Source organism: Cyprinus carpio, chromosome B17 (genome assembly GCF_018340385.1).
Source record: "Cyprinus carpio isolate SPL01 chromosome B17, ASM1834038v1, whole genome shotgun sequence".
Classification (NCBI taxonomy): domain Eukaryota; kingdom Metazoa; phylum Chordata; class Actinopteri; order Cypriniformes; family Cyprinidae; genus Cyprinus; species Cyprinus carpio.
In genome coordinates, this window is record NC_056613.1 from 10,023,464 (window position 1) to 10,048,096 (window position 24,633).

The 24,633-nt window shown below is 36.3% G+C and overlaps 2 protein-coding genes across 8 annotated transcripts; one reads left to right on the forward strand and one right to left on the reverse strand.

Annotated features, from left to right (window-relative positions):
* Positions 1 to 20: 20 nt before the first annotated feature.
* sh3pxd2ab (SH3 and PX domains 2Ab) lies at positions 21 to 17,150 on the reverse strand. 6 transcript variants are annotated; one of them, XM_042742100.1, is made up of 10 exons: positions 16,755 to 17,150; positions 15,159 to 15,246; positions 14,377 to 14,477; positions 10,535 to 10,675; positions 7,464 to 7,568; positions 6,151 to 6,268; positions 4,566 to 5,164; positions 3,745 to 3,794; positions 3,486 to 3,605; positions 21 to 2,697 (listed from the first exon to the last, which is right to left on the reverse strand). In XM_042742100.1, the coding sequence occupies exons 4-10, from the start codon at positions 10,635 to 10,637 to the stop codon at positions 1,174 to 1,176; spliced, it is 2,619 nt and encodes an 872-aa protein (XP_042598034.1). In that variant the 5' UTR covers positions 10,638 to 10,675; positions 14,377 to 14,477; positions 15,159 to 15,246; positions 16,755 to 17,150; the 3' UTR covers positions 21 to 1,173. The 6 variants fall into 6 exon arrangements, with proteins under 6 accessions (XP_042598034.1, XP_042598033.1, XP_042598035.1 ...); XM_042742099.1 differs by lacking the exon at positions 14,377 to 14,477; XM_042742101.1 differs by lacking the exons at positions 14,377 to 14,477; positions 16,755 to 17,150 and adding an exon at positions 16,079 to 16,293.
* samd8 (sterile alpha motif domain containing 8) lies at positions 16,271 to 24,198 on the forward strand. Of its 2 annotated transcripts, none has more exons than XM_019120204.2 (6): positions 16,271 to 16,430; positions 20,263 to 20,839; positions 21,221 to 21,316; positions 21,592 to 21,709; positions 22,798 to 22,948; positions 23,060 to 24,198. In XM_019120204.2, the coding sequence occupies exons 1-6, from the start codon at positions 16,337 to 16,339 to the stop codon at positions 23,362 to 23,364; spliced, it is 1,341 nt and encodes a 446-aa protein (XP_018975749.2). In that variant the 5' UTR covers positions 16,271 to 16,336; the 3' UTR covers positions 23,365 to 24,198. The 2 variants fall into 2 exon arrangements, with proteins under 2 accessions (XP_018975749.2, XP_018975750.1); XM_019120205.2 differs by lacking the exon at positions 16,271 to 16,430 and adding an exon at positions 18,923 to 19,267.
* The last annotated feature ends 435 nt before the right edge of the window (positions 24,199 to 24,633 follow it).

The window sequence follows — 24,633 nt, forward strand, 5'->3', positions numbered from 1 at the left end:
CCTTGCTCAAGGGCACCTCAGTCGTGGTATTGCCGGCCCGAGACTCAAACCCACAACCTTAGGGTTAGGAGTCAAACTCTCTAACCATTAGGCCACGACTTCCCCACAACAGTATAATCCCAGATAATAAGTCTCTATTGCTTATAAATCTCTATGGACAAATGGCTAGATGTGCATAATGGGAAATCAAGCTACTATGAGACTAATTCTGATTTTTGTTTGATAATATCCTACTAACTTCATACTGTTAAAAGACTGTTCACAAATAGTTCTTTAACTTGTATATGTTAAATCAATCCAGAATAAGAATCTGAAAACTACATTGTGGATTTGATGTGTTGGTAAATATATTTTTTGCAAAACCTTAAACAGAAAAACTACATACCAAAGTAGACATTCACAAAAGTGTAAGTGCCAATAACTTTTATTTATGTTTGTTGTGAAATACAACTATAATCGTAATGCTAACCAACAGCAGAGCCTGTCATTATTACTGCTAAGAAAAATTTAATTATAGATGAATGTTTTAAAGTATATTAAGCATTTATAATAATGCAATGATTGACCACTGATGATTGAATGATTATTTAGTTAACTTGCATATGCCGTATATTAATGCATGGACATAAACAGACAAACAACATCAAGCTATTGTGATGAAGATTCAAAACAGCACTTGGCTATTTATTATAAGACTAGATTTGAAAATGAAGTGATTTAATAGGAATAGCACCATGTTTAATTACACAAAGAGAGAGAGAGAGAGATGGATGGATGGATGGATGGATGGATGGATGGATGGATGGATGGATAAATAGATATTTGAAAGTGCATTTAGTCTGTAAACAGACCCTGATATTTATTTAGTAATAAAACAGAGACACATTTTAACCAAAACCTTCTGCAGCATATTAAGACCAGCTAAAAGCAATAACTAAAAGCCTGTTCAGTGACAATAACATCACATCATCCGGCACAAGCAGGAGTATACAGCATATAAACAAGATGTCAGTCAACAAGAGAATTCACTTGTGACTGACTCTTTAGTGTTCCCTTTGATTTTGTGAACAGAGACAGCAATGTCTCCTATGAATTAAAAAGGGAACATGATTTTATTGGGGTCATGGTGAAAATGTGTGAGACGTAAGGCTGGTATTTAAATCTGGTAACCCACTAGCTCCTCCTCTCCAGGAAGTTGGAGGGCACCCATCCTTTTCGTGTTTTAGCTGTGTCGAGCACACGGCAGAACCACCATCCATTAGGGTTTCTCTCCAGGACCTCCAGCCTCGTGCCAGCAGGGAAGCTCATGGTTTCCGCATCGCCGTGATAGTCAGCAATAGAAACGTACTCCTCGCGCAGGTTGTTGTGGATCAGATGAGGTTTAGGCTTCACCATTGACACTGGTACATTACGTCTCATGCTCTCGGTGTTACCTGCACAAGAAGAAGTGGTTTGGTCATTGTAGCTAAGACTAGGCAGCGCATCATTCCTCCATCCTGCAGGAGTTGTGTGCACATTAGTGTTGTCCTTAAGGACGTTCTGAGGTCTGACGGCGAGCTGTTTCACGCCGACCCGGCAGTTCTGCTGGTTAGATCTGTGTCCGCTCTTCAGGCTTTGGTTAACACGCTGCTCGTTCTTCTCCAAACTTACGCATTTACCCAACTTTCCAACATCTCCCTGCACTGAAAACTCCAACTCAGGAGACGCAGACCAAGACGTCTCAGAATTAACCTTCTCGGTGGTTTTGGCTTCTGTACCGCTTGTTTCGAAGCTTTTGATTGGCTGTAGGTAGTAAGTGGGCGCCCAGCCCTCTTCGTTCCCCCAGCGGACGAACCACCAGCCGCTCTCCTGCTTCTCCAGAACCTCCACCTGCACTCCCGCGGGAAAGCTGAGCTCACACGGCTCTTTCCGCTGGTACGCCACAGTAGTTCGGTACAGAAAGGAAGGTGGATCACTAAACATCTGGAATTTATCTGACGAGCCATTCTCAGAGTCCTCAGATGAGCGTGAGGTCCTGAATTGCATCTGGCTTGGTTGCTCCTGGTTTTGGGGTCTTCTATAAGTACTACAGTCTTGATTTGCGGGTTTCGGACGCACAGACGGTTTTGATTTAGACTCATCAGCCTGCTGTTTGAGTTTAGATTGCTTTGAGTGTGCATAGAGCATCGCAGTGGTCTCAATGTTGGGCTCGATTGTTGGGGCGTCATATTCCGGTGGATCCCACATAGATGCCCGATGCGCTGAAGAAGACAAGTATGTGTCATAGTGACTGTCCTTGCACTGTGGTACAGCTCTGAAGCCACCATTGGCATACACATCCTCATTATCCTCTTCATCCCCTTCACCCAACGTAAAAGAAACGGTACGCTGACATAAAGGAGGCGGGGCTTTAGTTGGTGCATCTCCTGGAAAAAACTCCTGCTCAGGATCGAATTCAAGGCCCACTGTTGGAACATCATACTCTGGTTCCTCATACACTCGTGGACTTGTTGGGTTCATGACCTCAGACTCAACACATGGAAGCGAGTTCTGCTTTTTGATTGGCGGAGCAGGAGGTGGTACCTTGGGCCGGGTCAGTGTACTGGTTTGGCGGTTCAAGGTGGGTTTTTTGCGTTTGTCGATGTAAGAACACGGGGCCCAACCTTCCTTCTCTCCGATCTGGACGAACCACCAGCCTCCGGAGTTCTTCTCAATGACCTGTAAACATACACAGTTTCCAGACCATCCATAGAAATACTTATATTTAATGTTATTTGCAGCTAATAGGGAACATTGGGGTGAGTTGTCACACTTTTACTGAAGATTTTAGATCAGTTTATATATAGAAGTTCTACACATTTTTGACCAACAATATAGTTGTCATACCACATAGGCTAAGTCATCACAATTCGCTGATTTGGAAATAGTAACTTTTTTAAAACTATAAAAATGTGGTAAGAAAAAAAAAACCTTTTTGAAAAAAGTCTCTTATGCTCACCAAGGCTATATTTATTTGATCAAAAATACACAACAGTAATATTGTGAAATTTTATTACAATTTAAAATAACGAATGAATTTATTTCAAAATTAAATTAAAGAATAAAATGTAATCCCTGTGATAGAAATGCTAAATTTTCAATAGCTATTACTGAAGTTTTCATTGTAATGCAATCCTTCAGAAATCATTTTAATATGCTGCTTTGGTGGTCAAGAAACACTTTTAATTATTGATGCTGAAAACAGTTGGGCTGCTTCTATTTGTGTAAATTGTAATAATTAGTTTTACAGGATTCTTTGATAACAGGAACAGGAAGTTCAAAAGGGAAAATTTACTGGAAACAGAAATCTATTGTAACATTATAAATGTCTTTACTGTCCTTTACTGTCAGTTTTAATCAATTTACTGTGTCCTTACTGAATAACAGCATTTAGTTATATCTTTATATATATATATATAAATAAATCCCCAGAACTGATAGAACAGTGAAACTGAACAGTGTCTTACCTCAGCTTTCTGTCCTCCACTGAAACTGATCCCATCTGTCAAGCAGGACCTGAACTCAGCGATGGTGTAATACTCAGCTTCAACAGTAGGGGGATCTGGGGGCTGCGGTAACTGAAATCCCTGAATGTGTAGGGAAGAATATGCTGTTCAGCATATTATAAAACCACAAAATGACCTATTTGTGTGTATGTGTTTGTGCAATTGAGAGAAAGAGGAAAAAAGAAACAGAGAACAGGAAAATGAGAACACACACACTGACCAGGCTGTTTTCTCGACGGGGAGGCAGTTTTTGATTGTTTGATGGTGATCCTAGGGAAAAAAATCAAACATCAAAATGTGTTTGTAATCTTTAAAAGTTTGTTCACCCAAAAATGAAAATTCTGTCATTAATTACTCACCCTCATGTTGTTCCAAACTCCTAAGACCTTTGTTCTTTGGAACACAAAAAAAGATATTTTTGCGTCATGGTACTCTCAATAACGACAGAGGACAGTGCCACAGAAGAGAACAACTGTTGAATAAAGTTATTATTTTTGTTTTCTTTGAACACAAAAAGTATTCTCATTGCTTCATAAAATTACGGTTGAACCATTGATTTCACATGGACTATTTTAAATGATGCCCTTACTACCTTTCTGGTCCTGGGAACATTTCAGTTGCGTTGCTGTCTATGAAGGGTCAGAAAGCTCATGGATTTCATCAAAAATATCTTAATCTGTTTTCTGAAGATGAACAAAGGTCTTACGTTTATGTTTGGAATGACATGAGGGTGAGTAATTAATGACAGAATTTAAATTTTTGGGTGAACTATCCCTTTAACACAGAACATGATGGAAAAACATAGAAAATACATAAAGAAAGAAGGGGAAAAAAGACAGAAAACAGATAAAAAGAGAAAGAAAACAGGAAGAAAGAGAAATAAAAATAGAAAGGAAGGGAAATATTAAAAAAGAAAGGAAAAAAGAAAAAAATGAAATAAAAAGAAAATGAGGGAGAATGAAAAATAGAAATACAAGGACAACGTAAAGGAAGTAAAAAGTAAAAGCACAAAAAGGGAAATAAAAGTGAAAATTAACTCACTGGTCTCAACGCTGTGGAATCTCTGAGGTGCGACTCGAGCAATGGCAGGAGACGGAGGGACGGTTTTGGTCTTTATTGCGGATGATGTTTGAGACACACTTGCTTCAGAAACAGATGCAGTTACACAAGCATCCGACACTGACACAGACACACTGCTGTCTGAGACAGACAGACGCGCACACGTGTCTGTGTGCTGGGTGACATGATCATCAGAGTCTCTGTCTAAACTACTACTAACCGCATTAGCTGCTGTGCTAATGCTGCTGCTGCTGCTGTTTCTATCACTGTGTGTATTGTTACTGTAAGCATCAGTCTGCTCTGTATCACCATTGTATTGTGTATATGTGTCAGTCTGTGAGTGCCTGTATGTGTTTGTGGTGCTGTTTCGGTGTGCAATGATGTCAGTTTGTGTATGTGAGTGTCGTTCGTTGGAGGGTTTCTTGTTCAGGAGGTTGCTGATCTCCATAAGGTTTCCGATGATTTCCACCTGACCCTGCACAGCTGGTTTATTTGTCTCTGTTGCCTGGTTTCCGGCCATGACACCATCTTGCATTTTCCTCAGGTAGGCAGCTGGAGCCCATCCCTCCTTACTACCATAACTGAGAGGAGAACAGGAGAGAGAGATTTCACATACTGCCAACACATACCACCAACCAAAGGGAATTTCCTCAATAAAACTATGTAACTGTATACAACAAGACAATTCATAAGCTTGGGATTAGTAAGACATTTTTTCGATTTTTGAAAGAAATTATTCCTTTTATTCAGCAAATATGCATTAAATTGTTCAAAAGTGTCAAATGTTACAAAAACTATTATATTTCAAATAAATACTGTTCCTTTGAGCTTTTTATTCACAAAAGACAACTGAAAAATATGTATTGCAGTTTCCACAAAAATATTCAGAAGCACAACTGTTTTCAACATGCCCCAAACCAGCATTTGAGAATGAATTCATATTAGAAGCATATTAGAAGGATTATGTGACACTAATGGCTATTGAAAATTCAGTTTTTCCATCAAAGGAATAAATTACATTTTGAATTATATTAAAATTGAAAACATTCTTTTAAACTGTATTAATATTTCACAATATAACTTTATGTTTTAATTAAATAAATGCAGCCTTGGTATGCCGGAGATACTACTTTCATATGTATTTTTACTACTGTTTAACTACATGAAATTATTTATTCCCAACCAAAATATGAAATCACAATTACAAAACTGCAATAACCCCATCTTCAACACACAATGGTGCTTGTGGACATGGATGTTTCACTCTCAGGGGGGAAAGGTACAAAACAGTACCCTTTAATACATAATACTTACACTTTAGATATATATAGGGGTAAAAAAGGTACAAAGATTTACCTTTTGGCTTTTAAGCCTTAGGGTAGCAGCTTTGGACTGAGTAAGTGAGAGTGTAAGGTTAGGGGTGACTGTAGGGCTGCCTGTTTGTCATCAATAATTGAATTAAACCCCATTAAATATTGAGACGATTCCAGCAAAAGAGAGCAAAGGATATTTAAAGCATATTGAAGTAGTTTAAAGAGAAGAATAAACATGTGGAAGAAGAGTTTACCGTATGAACCACCAGCCCTCCAGATTCCTCTGGATGACCTCAACAATGACGCCACTCTCAAAGCCCAGCTCATCCTGACTTGAACTGCTGAAGGACTGAACTGTAATATACCTCTCTGCTACAGACAAAAGAGGAAAGAGAGAGCACAATGTACACTGTCCTGCTACAAGATACAATCTACATAGACATACAAATGCAATGCGTAGGAAAAACATAATACAAATATACTGTAAATTTGAGCGTGTAGCTATCCTGTGTGTGTGTACAGTACCCTCCATTATATGAACACTTACAGCAACATTTTTTAAAAATAAAACAAATTACACTGAATTAAAAAAAAAAAATCAAACCATGTAGCACCATTTTCTCAGAACAAACTTTTCTGAGTCATTCCATTTATTCATTAGTGACATCTGATGACCAGAGGTGGTATAAAATGTTTTTACACTCATTTTTTAAACAGAATGTCTATTGTTTTATCATTTAACACTGAACACTGAACACAATTTCTTTTTGTGAAATGTTTTGCTAAAAAGTGTTTTTAAAATGAAATTGTCTTTAAAATACATGCCACACCATTTGATATATTTTTTTTATCTAATGCAATGACGGTCGTTGATACATTTTTAAATGTGCCTTAAGTGTCCCAGTACTTTTTGGGCCACTTTAAGTAATGCTTGTGTGTTTAGACTGTTTGCTATTTTGGTGTGGAAGTGGAAAACCCAAGTGAAACATGCAAGCACTGCAAAATCACTCCACCACAAGTCTCATTCTCTCCGTAATATGGGTCAGTGTGTGTTGGACCTGGTTGTACAGTAAAACTCTTCTGGACCAGGAGATGGAAAATCTGAAATCTTTGCTGGAATTTCCACTCCCAGGCTGTTAAATGCTCCAAGAACGGTGTGTGTGTGTGTGTGTGTGTGTGTGTGTGTGTGTGTGTGTGTGTGTGTGTGTGTGTGTGTGTGTGTGTGTGTGTGTGTGTGTGTGTGTGTGTTTGTGGAGTGAGGGGGTCCCTTGGCTATGATGTGATGCCTGTATGGTTTTCATCCAAGCAAGCCTCTATGTGCTGACATGGCATGAACTTGCGTCCGTAACAGAATTCACCGACAGTTTTCATGCATAAATCTTTTGAAGCAAATGAATGGAATCTGCTAAGAGTTAAGGGTTGCGCAAGACAAAGAAAAACAGGACATTTGGCCACTGCATGTGTTTTACACAACCCAGGCACTCTGATATCTGTTGTGAAAGATGTGCCTTGTTTGTTCAACAGCTCTTGATTAAATGGGTAATTTAGCAGTGTATCTTTGTCTTACTCTCTCCGTTCGGTGTTTTGTGGCTGTCTCGACGTCCTGTGAGAGAGACAAGGTATGTTGCAGGAACCCAGCCTTGTTCTTCAGCTGTTCTTACAAACCACCACCCTGAAGAGAAGGAGAGAGAGTCTGTGAGCACATACCACTGATGTAACTGATTCCAGCTGTTCATTTGAATTGGGTCACTTCCCTTCTGTCTTAATAGTTTAACTAGTCCTGAATACAACAACAAAAACAAAAATCAGATCATTAAATGTTATTTTTAAGGATAAAGGATATGGCAAAAAGCATCTGTGATTTATGTAATGCAACCATTTTCAGGCCAAGGACCCCTTGGTAGATAAAAAGGTGCAGAAAAGACCCCCTGTTACATATTGTATAAATATGAATGCATGCCTCTGCCTTAATTAGCACACATATACATGTAGTATCATATTATTATTTTATGTTACATTGCAACGCCATTAAATAATCTTTGTTGATGTGCAAAGTTATGTACATTAAATAATATTTTAATGGAGGGACAGATGAAACATTTAGCTAAACTTTAGCTTAGGAAGTTAACAATATCATACATAGTTTTTGAAACAAGTCTCTTATACTCACCAATGGTGCATTTATTTGAAAAACAACAGTAATAATGTGAAATATTATTACAAATTAAAATAACAGTTTTCTATTTTAATATATTTTTAAGTGTCAATTACTCGAAATTGCAGTGTCGCATGACCTTTCAGAAATTTTTCTAATATGCTGATTTGCTGCTCAAGAAACATTTATTATTATTGTTGAAAACAGTTATGCTGCTTAATATTTTTGTAGAAACCATGATACAAAATGATGATTTATTTTTTTAGGATGATTTGACGTTAAATAAAACAGCATTTATTTGAAATGGAAATTTTTGTAACATTATAAATGTCTTTACTGTCACTTTTAATTAACTTAATTTTTTTTTTTTTTTTTTTTTAAAAAAAAAAAAAAAAAAAAAAAATATTTTTTTTTTTTTTTTTTTTTTTTTTACTGACAGCATTAATTAAAACATGAAAGCATCAATTAACTTTTCCACTGCATATTTAACCCTTTTAACTATATATTTCACTAATGTTTTCAAATAGCCTAAAATTTTTAATAACCATAAAACTGTTTACGCTGAGCATAAGCACACTGTCACTGGTTGCACACACCTACCATGAGTTAGTGCTCACAGTGTGAGACGCTCATTAGAACAAACAAACACACGCACTAGGTTGCCAGATCCCCCGTTTATTATGCTCTGTAAATAAATACCTTAAGGAAAATAAATGGACAGATTGACTAACAAAGTACAGAAAATGAGATATCTGTAGTCTTTCTCTTAGCATATATTATATACGTCTTAATTTTTTTGTGTATGTAAGTGTTAAAGGACAGAATCAGAACATTCCAAGCTAAAAAGAGACATGATAACAGATATTAAATACTGATGAGGAAGAGGAAAAAAAATAAGAGTTCATGGAAAAGATCGTTAGGAAGGTTGTCTTGAAATATTAAAGCTCATAATGTCTTTAACATAAAGAGTTCAGCAACACACACAGAGACACACAAACAAGTTCACATACGCATATAACGCACACTTTTTCTGCTGAGGAAAGATTCTGGAGGATCCATTAAGATGGTCTAAAGACCTTCATTCAAATACAAGTCTCTGGCTGTGGTGGGCTTTTTCCAGACACACACACACATACACACACAAACTCTGCTACTGCTAAAATTGACTCAATATCATTGCTTTCCTCAGAACTGATTATTTAATTCTCAGTATTTGCATGTTCCAACCAAACAATGTCTACTTAAAAAGCTTTATAATAACTCATGTTGTGGTACAAATTTTCCGACATCCAAATATTTGTTGACTATTTACATATATATAAGTTGTAGTTGTGGCAAATGTTGCTACTTTTTGCATGTCTTTGGAATTAAATATTTAATTTTGTGGTAGCTATAGGCTATATCATTATTCACTCATTTAGCTTCTAAAGTGGTCATAAAAATAATAACAACTGCAACATCTGAAAAATAAGCACAGCTGCCATGAAAGACAAGTCACAGAAGGTCAAGTAATGCATCGACAACAAGTCATGATGACAGCATAAGTAGTTTAAGTTGCATTGCATCATTGTCACAGTTTGAATGTTTTAGAGAAAATTTGATGTGCACTTTTAAGAATATATTTTCAAAGAATTTGTTGTAAACAGAGATTACCACTCTAAAAAACAAACACTGTTTAAAAAAACAGGTTGGTTTATTGGTCTCCAAGTGTGGCCAACATGGTTAGACTGGTGTGTTTTGATGGTCCCAGAGGGATTTGGGGAACTTTCAACTCGTCCAACTAAGAGACCAGCTAAACCAAGTTACAAGCTAAACACAAGCTTAAACTATTAGAGTAGCTTAAACCTTAGACTGGTTTAAGTTTTTTTTTCTGTGAACAGCTGACAGACTTGAGGTTTACTCCGTAGTTAAATGTTAAGAGTTTTCGAATCAAAGGATTTTTAGTTATTTATTTTTCATTTATAAGGCATGAAGAAGCTTTTATTAAAACTTGAATTCAAAAAAATGACAACCTGATCTTCTTTTTTTTTTTTTTTTTTTTGTCTATGTTAGTTTGGGTGGATGTTCAAAAATGTGACACCATTGAAAATCTGGTATACAAAATCTAATTTAAGATTTTTTGAAAATGTTAATTTATAAATAAAATTTAAAATAAGAAAAAAAACCACTGAAGATAATCAAATAGGTACATTTGTGACATTGATCATGGGACTCTTTGTTCAGACAGTCAGATGTTCTTGCTGAAGGACAGAAGCACAAGATGCTCTTTGGATCATCTTAAAGCATGCTGGGGAACTTTCTGAAATTCATGTTCATTTTTCAATTTAAATAAAAAAAACTTAGAATGTAAGTTGTATATGCAAATGTTGAATTACATTATAAAAATGCTAAGTACAGGCATTTTCAGCAATGACTTCTGACTTTTTTTAACCCCACTGTACATACAAGACTATGTTGTGTGTGTATGGATGTGTGCCACTCACCACTCTCACTCTTTTCGATCACCTCGACTCGCTCTCCTGCTTTCAGGCTGATTTCTGTATTTTCCTGACGCTGGTAGTCTGCCGTCACCACATACACACGCATACACTCCTCTGCACCCAGGGATTCTCCACGTTCTTTCCCTGAGGATGATGGAAAAAAACAGGCAGTGAGCCAGCTGCCTCCATGCCCGCGTCCACCTGAACTGCGCCGCGCCATTCACCAACACCAACACAGACCCAGCCAATCAGCACGTGGTATCAGATCAACGGCTCATCCAAGAATCAACAAGAACACTGGCCCAAAGAGGCTCAGATCTGTAGAGTTAGTGTCTCAACAAGCAAAAAGTCTCAGGTACAACAAATCCTACTTTAATCCAGTCTTATCCCGCCTTAAAGTTCCAAGGTAAAGGTTTTTGAGCAAGCACAGTTCAACCTGAAGCACATCCTACCCGCCCTGGGCCCAGGGGTCCAACCAACAACAAGACTCATATGGACTCTGGCGTCTCCTCTAAGAGTCTCAGATCCCCTCTGCAGCAGGACACAGGCCTGACTGAATAAAGAAATAGAGCAAGGGGTAAACGAAAGACAGAAAAGGAAAAGGGGTAGCTGACGAAAGGAGTGAAAGATGAGATGAGGAAAATAAACCAAGAGCTAAGGGCTCAAGGGGCGGGCAATAGAGAAAGGGGAAACAGATGCCAATCAAAAGATGCTCCACCCCTTTAAAACAGTTTAAAAAGAAACATATGGCCTATGAAAATAGAGTATAATCACACACTCAGCACATATCGCATTCTCCTGAACTTAGTTCACATTCTCTGAAACGCATCCTACTGCTCTCCAAAACAAAAACAGCACAGTCACATGAAACACTGATCCTCTATTTTCAGAGAGAAAAAAGAATATATATATATAAATAATGATTCAATGTATCAATATATATATATATGCTTATTTAAAAAAAAATAAAATATATATATAAATAATGATGTTTCTGGTATTTATGCTTATTTAAAAAAAAATAAAATAAGAAAAACAACATTTGTTACAATACACTTTTTAATGGCCAACAATGGAAAAATATAATAATGTAATACAGCATCTACCAGCACTTTAGTACATCGTCATGACAGATTGAGACAGTTTGATAAATTCACAAGAACAATACTGTAGAAGAATAATTTCACCAGAACAAACATTAAATACACAGTGTTTTAAGTATATAGCCACAAATACTATATTATATGAGAGAAAGAATAGCTTTTTGTGCAAAATTACACTTTTGTTCAAATTCAAAAGTTTGGGTTTGGTATAGGCCAATATATAAAATTTCAAATAAATTTAAAAACAACAATACTACTGTTTTTACTCTATTTTTTGTTTAAAATTTATGTAGCCTTGACCTCTTAAAAACATTGCAAAACCTTAGCAACCCCAAACTTTTAAATATTGTAACTTTGCACAAAAAGGCTAGTAAGCGATTCTTTCAGTCAAATAATATTCTTTGTATGCAATCTTTATATATTTAAAACAATGTGTTTAACGTTTGTTCTGGTCTAATTATTCTTCTACTGTACACATATGGTAATTGTAATTTTATCACTGAATTTTTTTTATAAAATTTTTATGCTCACATCACATGTTGATATTCAAACCAACATAACTCTTGTTTGCAATATTGCTTAACTAGTCAGAACCTTTTTTAAATAGGCCTAGATTAAGCCCTCATCTTAATACATTTGCATTTAAAGCATTTTTGCAGATGCTGTTATTTGGAGTGATTATTCTTATATACTCTAAGTATCCTGAGTATTTCAGCCCTATTTTCCAGTCCTCAAGTTGCACATGCAGAGTTTGATAAACTTTTCATTTCCAGTGTACTGATAAAGGGATGTTTTATTCCCTTTTTACAGTCCCTCTTTCTCTCCGTTTTGCACTTAATTTTTTTTTCTCTTTCCTTCCCTCCTATGGCTCCCCCCTCCTCACTCCTCTTTCCCCCCATCACACTGAAGCCACTTCCTATTTGCCACGTCAACGGCCTCCCTCTGAACTGTTTTTTCTGAAAAATCACAGAATCCCTTTCTTTATTTTCTGACCCTCCTTTCTCTCAATTACTCTCTCACTCTCTTTCTGACCCCGATATCATATTTTACACGGACTCCATATCACTGTTGCTTATTTCTGCAGGAATTCAGCTGAGCTCATGAACAAACAGGCACAATGTAATTTCTTACATTGTAAATCTTACATTATAGATGCACGTTCAGTACTGCACACTAAATTACACTTAATCAAGTACATAAATATGTTACAACTCTGCTTGGTTTGAAAGGAAAAATGTTGCGACTACAGCACAAACTCAGGAAAAATACAGTCATTTATGTGCTCTCAGTAGTTTTATGCTGCACACAGTGTTTATGTGTGTTTCTGACCTAGAATAGAGACAGAATTGCTGAAAAATTAAAAATTACAAACTAGAATCAGGGTCTCAACATATATTTTTGAGGTTTAATTACTTTTAGTTTGACACTCCAACTTAAAATGCAGTGCTCATAGCACCAATCGCTGAAAGAACAGAAAGACATGATGCAATGGCCAATGACATCAGTCTGTCTCATACACAAACCAACAATTAACATTTCAGACGCAGAAGGAATTCATGTATATGACTGAACCATGCAAATTGAATTGCTGCGTACCGCCAGTGTGAGGAATATGTTCAATTAACAAAACAAACAATATGTTGACTTCTAAAGCCACTTTTTGTAATGTATGTTCAATGCTCACAAAAATGTCTTTAATTATCTTCTTTTGGGGGCTTTTTCAGCAAATTTTAATATGAATAGAGTGCCACAGCCATGACATTAAAGCTCAGAAAACTAATTTGCGATTGCGTTCCCTCAAGGTTTCCCTATGGGTTTTTTGTAATGGGGTTTTTTAATTCATGAGTAAACATTCTTATGTAGGTTACTTATTACAAACTTATGTTTTTGTTTTTAAAAAAATAAATAAATAACTGCTTCACATTTCATGTTTGCAGTACAGGAGTGCATAATGTACATTGTAGACCAAAACATTCAATTCATGTTTACCACAGACCTTATTTTAATCATAAACTGAAAAACCCCATTATAAAAACCCATAGGAAAATCTCGAGGGAACCCATGGCAGATTAATCTTCCAGGTTCTGACATAAAGGCTGAAGCACTCAATTAATTTGCATTTCATGTAATTAATTTGATTATACTTTCAATTGGTTGACAACTCAAAACGAACATATATATAAAACATGTTTTGATATTGTTGGTAACTTAAAACCTACAATGTTATTTCAGCACGAATACAGACAGTTTATGTAGAGCACAGTGAAAACAACAGAACTAATTTTCGTTCCTTTCTTTCCGATAACCCTGAGGAGGACTTTGTGCTGGCCTACATATCATATCCACACACACATTAGTGTTTCCATTTGACTATGGTGGAGGAATGCAGAGTTGCATAACTAAGACAGCAGAACCGAGATCTCATTTCAGACACTCCGAGCAGAAAGGCAAAACACGCACATAATAACATCATTACATCTCACTCTGTGTTTAGAATATCAAATTCACCAATCCAACATGTGTAATGTTTAAATGATCTATCCCTCTTTCTGTTGCACACACACACACACACACAAAGGCAGTGATATACTGTAATAATCGCACCAATAATGCTTTTTCACAGTGTAATTGTATATATTATCTTGCATTATCTTGCAGCTGTAACCCACATCCCTTGACATCAGCAGTCCAGGGGATCTTAACAAGGATATTTCTGTGCAAATTGACTCCAGCTGTTCTTACTTCTTTGTTGAAAAGATGTGCTTCATGATGTAATGTTGAAGTAGCTTTTCCCGAGAAAGCACTTCTTGCCAGACATGCAGGACACCTACTGCTAGGTCACCCTGAAAAGTTTGGTCAGATTTTTAGAAAAATGGCTTTACATTAGTCAGTAAAGTTCAAGACAGATGAACCAGCTAACACCAAACTAACACAGATAGAAATCAGTGTAACCTACAATCAAACAATATCTGCAAATTCACAAGAGACTCAGCTAATGTTGAATGTTAAAGATTATTTTGTCCTACTGCCCTAAAACCAGCATGCACAGAAGTGTTTCATACTATTCACCATTAATTTGACAAATTTTACCACTGAATATCTTTACCAGATCTAACTCAACTGCAATCTAAGTACAACAGCACAACCTAGTGTACAAAGACCAACTCTGTATAACACTGTAAGAAAAATATCAATAGAAAAAACATATATCCTGGCAGAAACCCTAAAACAGAACACAATGCAATGTGTAATTCAAAATATATATGGAACATTCCTTTACATGGTACACTGGGGTATATTTTACATTCAAACTCAACAGAATATAGAAAATTGAATAGAATACAGAAAACAATATGCCCATGGTTTTACAATAAGATTGTTATGTTACTTTTTCTGTTACTGAAAAAAAAACTGTAAAGAAATTTACTGAATTATATGATTTACTGACAAAGGACTATGGTTGAGTACAGCAGAACTGAGCTCTTATTAACAAAAGTGGTTCAAAAATGTAATGTAATATTCACCTTCCTAAATTGAGGTCACAATATGAAGTCTCACCACTTAATCAGATCACACACTTGCTGTTCCAGAGGATTCCTGACCAATGAGTAACTGTGTGAAGGAGAGAAAGCAGGCATGAGAGTGTTAGGTTGTTGTGGTGACCACAGCACAGCGCTCCACACTCCTCAACTCCACAACTAAACACACAAGACTGATACTGCTACATTGCATCTGGATGTTGAGTGCAGTTTGGAAATATGAAGTGCTACATATAAAAACAATAAGTGTAACATACAGTAGAAAATATGGACTGCCTAATTGGTTAATACTTATCTAACATGGAATGGAAAAGAAGTAAAATGTTTAAATGTAAAACATTAAAAGAGTCTAATATATATATTTAAATATTTAAAGAAAAAGTTCACCCAAAAATAAAAAATTACTGTGACTTACCCTCAAGAAATACTACAGTAGGTGTATATTACTTTCTTCTTTCAGACAAATACAGTCAAAGTTATATTTGTTTTAAAAAAACTTGGTTATTTCAAGCTTTATAATGACACTGAATGATGGACGAGAATTTAAAGCAAAATAAAGTAGCCTACATCCATCATAAAAAGTGCTCCACACGGCTGAGAATATGCTGAGAATATAACTTAAAAAAGTCATATACACCTAGGTTGAATAGAGGGTGAGTAAATCATGGGTTCAACTATCCCTTTAAATAATAAATATTTGTTTGATTGCTTGATTGTTGATTCTCAGATACAAATATGGAAATCTGTTCCTTTTGTATTCATTTCTTTTTATTATGCGCACTGGGCAACTGTTCTATTTATGAATAAAGCACTTAACCATCATAGTTGCCTACAAAAGTCTACAGTAAACACAACAAAACTGTTCTTCTGACTATTTTGGTTTCTTTAAAACTCAGTACACGTACTCAGCGAATTTCCAGTACATTACATTCAGGCACAGCGCGTAAAATAAGATAATTAATGATAAGAAAGTTCATCAGTAATGAGGGCGCGGTCGGTATCGTTACAGCAATCTCAACTTGAACAAGTTCTTTCCTCAAATAATTCCATATTTTGAGTTCCGTGGTCACACCCAAGAGGCGTGTCGTGCATGACGATGATTCCTGTTTACATGCTTTTGGGCGTCACTGGCAGCATGGCAGTGACTCAGAAACCGAAGGCTGATGTGGCTCGAGATCACAAGGCTGGGATCTCGAGCTCTTTGGCGAGGATTTTTAACACAACTGGATAATTTAAATAACCATACGGACAAACAGGGTAAGCCAGGCGCATAGCTAAAATGACCAGCAATTCCCACCCCCAAAACAGACACTCTTCCACGCTGTCAGGGAACCAACGTCAGATTTGTCAGTGTTTTCTCTCTTTCTCTCGTAAAGCTGTTTGAGCGCTTATTGTTTGTGTGTTTATTTAAGTCTAAGTCTATACAGGAGTCATATGCGAATAAATGCGTGTACGGATTAAAATTCCTTTGGACAGACTAAATGAGCAGTTAGTGCTTTACTCTATAAGGGTTATTTTTGATTATTTTCTGTTTCCACAGAGATAAATCACCCAAAATAAATACTGTTATCATTTACTCACCTCTATGCTGTTTCAAACCTGTATGATTTTCTTATCCTCCGTGGAATACAAATGAATTAGGAACCGACGAACTCAGTCACCATTCACTTTCCTAACATTTTCCATACAATGAAATCCATACAGCGGTGACTAATTCCGCCTAACATCTCTTTTTGTCTTCATTTGTGGGTGAAGCTTCCATTTTAGAACCCATTTTAGAACCATTTAGATGTTATTTTGAAATGTTAGACTCTTCCTTGGTCGTGCATTTTCACAGGTTCTATCACAGTCAGACATGTTCACAGACATGTTCCTCTGGTACATTGGATACTGGAACCACAGCTCAGAAACTGGAAATCACTGGCTGGCCTTTTAAATTTTAAATTTTTAGAAGTAACTTTCATGACGCCAATATCTGAGGTTCGTGGTGTTGTGCAATCGCCTTTGTCTTTTGGACCCTCTAGCGTTCGTAATTAGCAACAACAAGATTTTGGAACTAAATATATATTATATGAAATTATACACAGACACTGTTTTGTGTGTGTGTGTGTGTGTGTGTGTGTGTGTGTGTGTGTGTGTGTGTGTGTGTGTGTGTGTGTGTGTGTGTGTTTAATGAGGACTCTCCACATACACAGTAAATTTTATAGTGTACTTTATATTCTAGCCTATAGTTTTTTGGCTACCTTTCTTTAGCTATCTGGCCCAAATCACTCGAACTGTAGCCCTGTGTGTGTGTGTGTGTGTGTGTGTGTGTGTGTGTGTGTGTGTGTGTGTGTGTGTGTGTGTGTGTGTTTAATGCTAGCCATTTATTGGACACCTTTGTGGACCAGATTGTATGTTATATTGTTTATATATTTTTCATCGTTTTAATTTTACTTCTTTACTTTACTAAGAACTTTGTTTTACTAAACCAAAATCGGTGCTGTGTGTCAGTGCATGTACATCAGATGAAACTCATCCAAATGCCTTTGGATTTAGTAACAACAGGCTGTTTGTTCATGCAGTGTTGTGCAAGAGGACAGATGCTTGGTTTTAACCGCTCTGTAGTGTCCCTGAATCAATAATTGCTCTTGGTACGGAGTGGCAGTATTGTACATGTGTACAGTATTGGTGTTCACACCCAATGCTTGTGATCTCTTTATTGTTAATTGAATTAGGCTGGAGCTGTTTTAGTTGAGGTTTATTGATTTAAGAAGCTTCCACCGAATGTCATGAATGTTTTTTCCTGTTATTCTGGTTCCAGGACTGTCACATGTTTGACAAGCTGTCATTATATTTATTATTATAAATGTAGCTGATCAGTAATGTAGATGAAGACAGTAAACATGTACACACACCACATACCAGTCACATGCATTGTATCCTGAACATTTAACGTGATAGTTCACACAAAAATTAAAATTGTGTGATCATCATCTACTTAGACTTGTTTCAAACCCATAGGTTTTCTTCCTTCTGTGTAACACAAACGTGTATGTGAATTTGTCAGCATGGTTAGAAATGTTTGCTCATTTTTAGTATCCTGTTGTGCCATTAGATCTAACATAGAGCAATAATAAGGGTCTGAGTGTGTAATGTAATTTAGAATGTTTTAGAAATCATCAGTGCTATCAGATCCTGTCTGTGTGCAAAGTGCAAGGCCTTTGCCCTGATGACAGGTGTAACTGTAAACATTTGAACTTGAATTAGAGATCAAGATCTAAATGTTAAGTTCTCTTTACTTGTCTAGTTAAAGGGGTCATATGATGTTGCTAAAAAGAACATTATTTTGTGTATTTGGTGTAATGAAATGTGTTTATGCGGTTTATAAACACATTTGATGACGATGATGAAGCGTGACGAAGGCATGATGAAGTGGATATTGTCCTCTTTTGGAAGGCCAAACAAAGTGTTTTCGCTTTCACAGTAAAACACACAGCGTCTATACAACATGGCGGCAGCAACAACAATAATACAATGATAATCTTTCTTTGCGTGAACATCTGGGCATTATGCAAATCTTCCCACATAGTGACGTAGAGATGTGGGGGTGTGTTATAACGAGCCATTTTAGGGGGTTGTGGACGAGTCTTAACTTTTATAAAGATTATCTCTTTGGATTTGAGACTTTAGTCTTTATAACTTTACAGATATTCTTCATGCACCAAGAGCTTGTAGCACTCCAAAGAGAAAGGAAAAATTGAAATCACATCATATGACCCCTTTAATATTTAGTGAGGTCATGTTAATGAAGTGACTACAGTTCACAATGTAATTCAAGTCAGCACGCAGTAGGTTTGTTCAGCTCTGCACATTGATCACATTTCAGATATTCTTTGAACTGAGGTTACACACAGCCACTGATAAGAAAGCGTCCCATGTGTGTTTGTTAGAAGCTCTGCACTTTAGCACTAAAGGCTCCAGAATCAGCAGAATTTAGAACTGTTGATTACATGAATGTACTCGGATACAAGTACTACTGATTGTGCACAGACCTTTGAAGTTGAAGATGGTGAGCTCTAGACGGTGATTCAAGGAGACCAGGGGTGTATAAAGTGAGTGTCAGCTTATTCTGTTGGATTTATTGTCGCTGATTGGACAAGGGACATGCAAAACTACATATTTTCAAAAACCAGCTTGCTTGACTGACAAGTCAATTAATGATTCCTAAAGATATAGTCCACCCAAAAATGATGAAGTCATGATTTACTCACCCTCATGTTGCTTCAAACCTGTAAGAACACTGAAATCAAACTACTTTGAAACTTTCATTGTACGGACCAAAAATACAGACATTTCTCAAAATATCTTCTTGCACAAAAGAAAATAAGTCATACAGGTTTGGAATGATTCAAGGATAGGTGAATGATGACATTTTTCGGTGGCCTATCCTGGACGCTCTGTGTAGTTAGGTTGGTTTTTGGTGTTTACATCACAAACAGCTCAATGGATTGCAACAGAATGGAAAACAAAGGAGGGGAACGGTTTTAACGTCCATACAAAAATAAGAACCATGGCCAGTTTATTTTTTTTATTTTTATTAATTTTTTTTTTTTTACTAAAACACTCTATTGTTACTAATCCACATTTAAACTATTAAAAGTCTATTAAATAAAGCTAAAACTTATAAGATGACCCATTCTTAGTGCACAGTCAGAATTTATATTTTATATGGATTCCTTAAAGAGATAGTTCACCCCCAAAAATATTTTTTTTTTCTCTGTATAAGTTTCTTTCTTATGTTGAACACAAAAGAAGATATTCTGAAGAACCAAACAGTTTTTGGTCCCCATTGACTTCCATAGTAGGGAAAGCAATACTACTACATTGTGGAAGACAATGTGGACCATCAACTGTTTGATTACCAGCTTTCTTCAGAATATCTTCTTTTATGTTAAAAATAAGAAAGAAACTCATACAGGTTTGGAACAACATGAGGGTGAGTAAATAATGACAAATTTTTCATTTTTGGGTGAACTATCCCTTTAACATGTATCTGTGTGTTTCTACATTTACCCATGTACATGTGTAATCTTGTCTGTTTCTGCAGGTATGCCGGGCTCCAGGTATGTTGGTGTGGAGGGTTGGAGCAGTAAGCAGGTCGCTGGCTGGCTCAGAGATCAGGGGTTTCGTGAATATGTGGATCTCCTGTGCTCTAAGCACCGTTTGGACGGTGCCAGTCTGCTTTGTCTTACTGAGACTGACCTGCGGTCTCCTCCACTGGAGCTTAAGGTGCTGGGTGATATCAAGAGATTGATGCTGGCCGTGCGGCGGCTACAGAGACAACACACAGCCCTCACGCAGTCAGGGTCAGAGGTCAGTGCATTGTCTCTCATACACACTGGAAGAACAGACCGTGTCATCTCTAATGGCTTCGCAGAGCGAGGGTCAGGAGACCATCAACACTGTAATGGGGCGGTCACTACAGTTGGTGGGGAACATAGTTACTCAAACGGCAAGCGTAAACAGTATTGTGTTCGGTTGGACCCGGAGTACTGGAAGACGGCACTCAGCGCACTTTACGCCATGCTGGTGTGCGGAGTGACATCATTCGTCATGGTACTAGTGCATGAGCGAGTTCCTGACATGAGGACATACCCGCCACTTCCAGACATATTTCTAGACAGGTGAGTTATATCTGAATGGGTGGTGTGGAAATATTTCAGGACGGGTGTGTTATATTACTTCACCAGTTCATATACAGTTGGGTGATGTATTGAAAATAACATTTTCTTGGTTATAAAAATATTTACATAAATATATGTAATATACTATGAACTGATACAACAGTTTTTTTATAATAATAATAATAATAATTAAATATTAATTTCCCCCATGTAAATGTTTTACTCCTTGTAGTGAACATTTTGAAAATGCAACAGATATCTACATATTAAATGCGCCACCCAACTTTGCTTGTTTTTGTTCACAATTCAGTTAAAATGAGACTTTTCTTGTGGTTTTGTAGTGTTAATCAAGAATTATGACTCTTGTTATTTATGTGTCAGTGTTCCCAGAATTCCCTGGGCCTTCGCCATGGCTGAAGCATGTGCAGTGGTGTTGGGTTCCATATTAATGCTGGTGTTGTTGATGCACAAACACAGGTAAACACACAAACAAAGTCAAAATGCACTAAGAGCCATTTTAAAAAGCTTGCTGTGGTCTCAAGACTTTGTTAATATTGTTTAATTAAAATATTCTCAAAGTCAGTCCAGTTCTTTTCAGAAATTGCTGGTACTTAATGAAAATGCTTTATTATTACAAAAATCCCTTTGTAAATGTGTGGTACAACAGTGAATTACACACTGTATATATTATTACTGTTATGCATTGCTCATTTTCCATCTCTCTGTATCTTTCTCTGTGTGTGCTACTGTAGGTCCATTTTGTTTCGTAGGCTTTGCAATTTGACAGGCAGTGTGTTCTTGCTCCGCTGTGTCACAATGTTTGTTACTTCGCTGTCTGTACCTGGTCATCATCTGCAGTGTTCAGGCAAGGTGAGGTGCACACACACACACACACACATCTGTCTTTCTCATTCTTTGTTTTGGAGGTGCATCTGCGGTGGGCAATGAAGTAAGACATATTTTACTGTAGGTACCCCCTCAATATTCTTTTACATTTCATGCAAATCTTGTTTCTCAGGTGACTACATCTCTTTGAACAGAATTAGTTTAACTATGTCATATTGTATGACATTATCAATTCCCAACAATAAGGAGTTAATAATAGATTGCAAATAGGTAAAAAAGATTGTAAATGTGATACTCTAAGGCTTCTTGGCAATTGATTTTGCCTATAAAACATAAAAAAAAAGTTATTAAGTTATTAGATTGGACTAAATAAAAAATTTTCAGGATTTTTTTTTAATTGGATAAATTCAGATTTTTCAATAATCTTTTTAAAGATGTCTCTTATGCTTACTGAGGCTGCATTTATTTGATCAGAAATACAGTAAAATATAATATTATATTTTATATTATTATATTTTATAAATATTATGAAATATTAATACAATTTAATAATAAAATAACTTTACTGTCTTTTTTTATCAATTTAATGCAACCTTGCTTAATAGGGTGACGTGGAAAAATTCTGTGAACTTATTTGAAGTACTGAGAAAATTTCAAATTGGAGATCTTATTTCATGTACTGGTTTAATTAGCCTATATTTATCTCTTCACAAGAATTCCAACTCAAACAATGTACCCTTAATTTGATCTGCAAGGTACAAAGACAGTCGTTACCTGTGTAAAGTATCGATATGTAGAAACAATTCTTCTTGATCTTATCATCTTTCTCTAATAATGTCATCGGCTAGCAACCATCCAGAACACTCTAGCATTGTGGCAACGACTTTCTGCACACCATATACCAGCATATATACCACCATATCAGCACACACATACATGTATATGTAATATAAAAAAAAATAAAAATATATATATATATGTATATATATATATATAATTAATAATATCATTTGTAATATTGTATTTTTATTATTAATATTATTTTAATTTATTTTTACATTATTATACAAATACAGTGTGCGAGCATTAATATGCATATCTGTATTTTGCAGATGTATGGTGATGCATGGGCAAAAGTGCAGCGTGCGTTGGAAATCTGGAGTGGGCTCGGCATGTCTTTAACTGGTGTTCATACATGTGGTGATTATATGTTCAGTGGACACACTGTTGTTCTCACCATGCTTAACTTTTTTGTCACTGAATGTAAGTATGCAAACGGTGTGGAGAGTTTTACTCATTGAGAATATCCAGCACTTCTAGTACTTTATCAGCTGAATGTCAGTGGTGCGATCAATGTCTTTTTGTGATTTTTAGACACGCCACGTAACTGGAACTTCATCCACACCATGTCTTGGGTGCTAAACCTGTTTGGAATCTTCTTCATCTTGGCGGCTCATGAACATTACTCCATCGACGTCTTCATCGCGTTCTACATCACCACCAGACTGTTCCTGTACTACCACACGCTAGCAAACACGCAAGCCTATCAGCACAGCCGCAGAGCGCGTATCTGGTTCCCTCTCTTTTCTTTCTTTGAGTGCAACGTGACCGGACCTGTTCCAAATGAGTATGGCTGGCCGTTCTCCAAACCCGCCTTCATGAGGATGCTTCTAGGATAGGACATCTCTGTTTATGTCGAGCTTAGACTTTGGCTCGACCGTCTTTATGTTTGGAGTCCTGGGAAAATTATTTATTTATTTTTATTTATTGAATTTGTTCACTTTCTTGAAAATTCTGTTTGTACTGCTTTGTTATTGTTTTGTTTTGCTGACTAACACTTCTTATAATTTCACCAAATCTAAGTATACCAATCTGTAAAGCGCATGTATTTTCTCTGGAGAACTTGTAATGCAGAATCATCGTTTCAATCCACTGGTGAAACAGTTTTGAGAGCTTACAATTGCAGATTTATGTTACACTAACCATTAAGCATGTAGTTTTTAAACTCTTAAAGACATACAGTATGTTTAAATGGAAAAGCGCTAATATACATTTAGTCTTTATTAAATAATATTACATGATGCTTCCTGTTCTAGGTCTTGACGCATCGTAATGGTGCATATTTGGTCTTACAGCCACAGAGATATAATGCTTAAGTTTTGCTAACACAGTTTTTGACACTTTGTTTTTAATATGTGACCATTGTATAGATAAATTAAGTTTTTTTACATGATTCCAGGAATAGAAAAGGATTATGAAATGTTTTGCCAAAATCAGCATCATATACATGTTCAGCACTTTTACATGGACTTTAAAGGGAGATACAGCATTTTCATTTACCCGTATGATTTGTGTGTTTCTAAGTTTGTGCATGAGGTATTTGTGAATGTAACAGATTTATGAAACTGTTTCTTTCTTTTCTGTTTTATTTAAATGTACATTGATGCTAACAAAAGTCTTATCACTTGGGGTACCTGAAGAAAACTGGAATAAAAGTTTACAGACTCACTAAATACATTTATGTTTGTTTTAGTATGACAAATGTTAATTGTGTTGTAGATTAACTTCTTATTTCAGTTTCTGTTTATTGAGTTAGGTGTGATACATACACAAGTATTACTCAGAATTTACAGTGCTGTTTGACTAGAGATTAAATGATTTCACTGTTTAACCTGATTTGACTGCAAAGTTTTCAGTCACACAGAATGACGTTCATTTTGGTGCCAGTAATTATTACATGAAATAAGTGCACAGGTAGACACAGTTATAGACAGTTTTACCTTTTTGCTTCTTTTTCTACTGCACTCCAATGCTTGACTCAAGAGGATCAATGTGACAAGATATTAAAACTCCAAACCCTGTGAGCAATATTGTAGATGCTGATGCAAAATGTATTAAGTAACATCACATAAAGATATTAATAAGCATGAATGTTTAATAGTAACATT

Excerpts from the sequence above, each read along its gene's own strand:
- sh3pxd2ab (XM_042742096.1), bottom strand. The coding sequence starts at position 10,751 with ATGGCGCGGCGCAGTTCAGGTGGACGCGGGCATGGAGGCAGCTGGCTC. Across the intron at positions 5,165-6,150 it reads GAGGGCTGGTGGTTCATACG|TTATGGTAGTAAGGAGGGAT; the intron begins GTAAACTCTTCT and ends TTCTCCTCTCAG. Across the intron at positions 3,795-4,565 it reads ATTCCACAGCGTTGAGACCA|GATCACCATCAAACAATCAA; the intron begins GTGAGTTAATTT and ends TTTTTTCCCTAG.
- samd8 (XM_019120204.2), top strand. The coding sequence starts at position 16,337 with ATGTGGCTCGAGATCACAAGGCTGGGATCTCGAGCTCTTTGGCGAGGA. Across the intron at positions 20,840-21,220 it reads CCAGACATATTTCTAGACAG|TGTTCCCAGAATTCCCTGGG; the intron begins GTGAGTTATATC and ends TTTATGTGTCAG. Across the intron at positions 21,317-21,591 it reads TTGTTGATGCACAAACACAG|GTCCATTTTGTTTCGTAGGC; the intron begins GTAAACACACAA and ends GTGCTACTGTAG.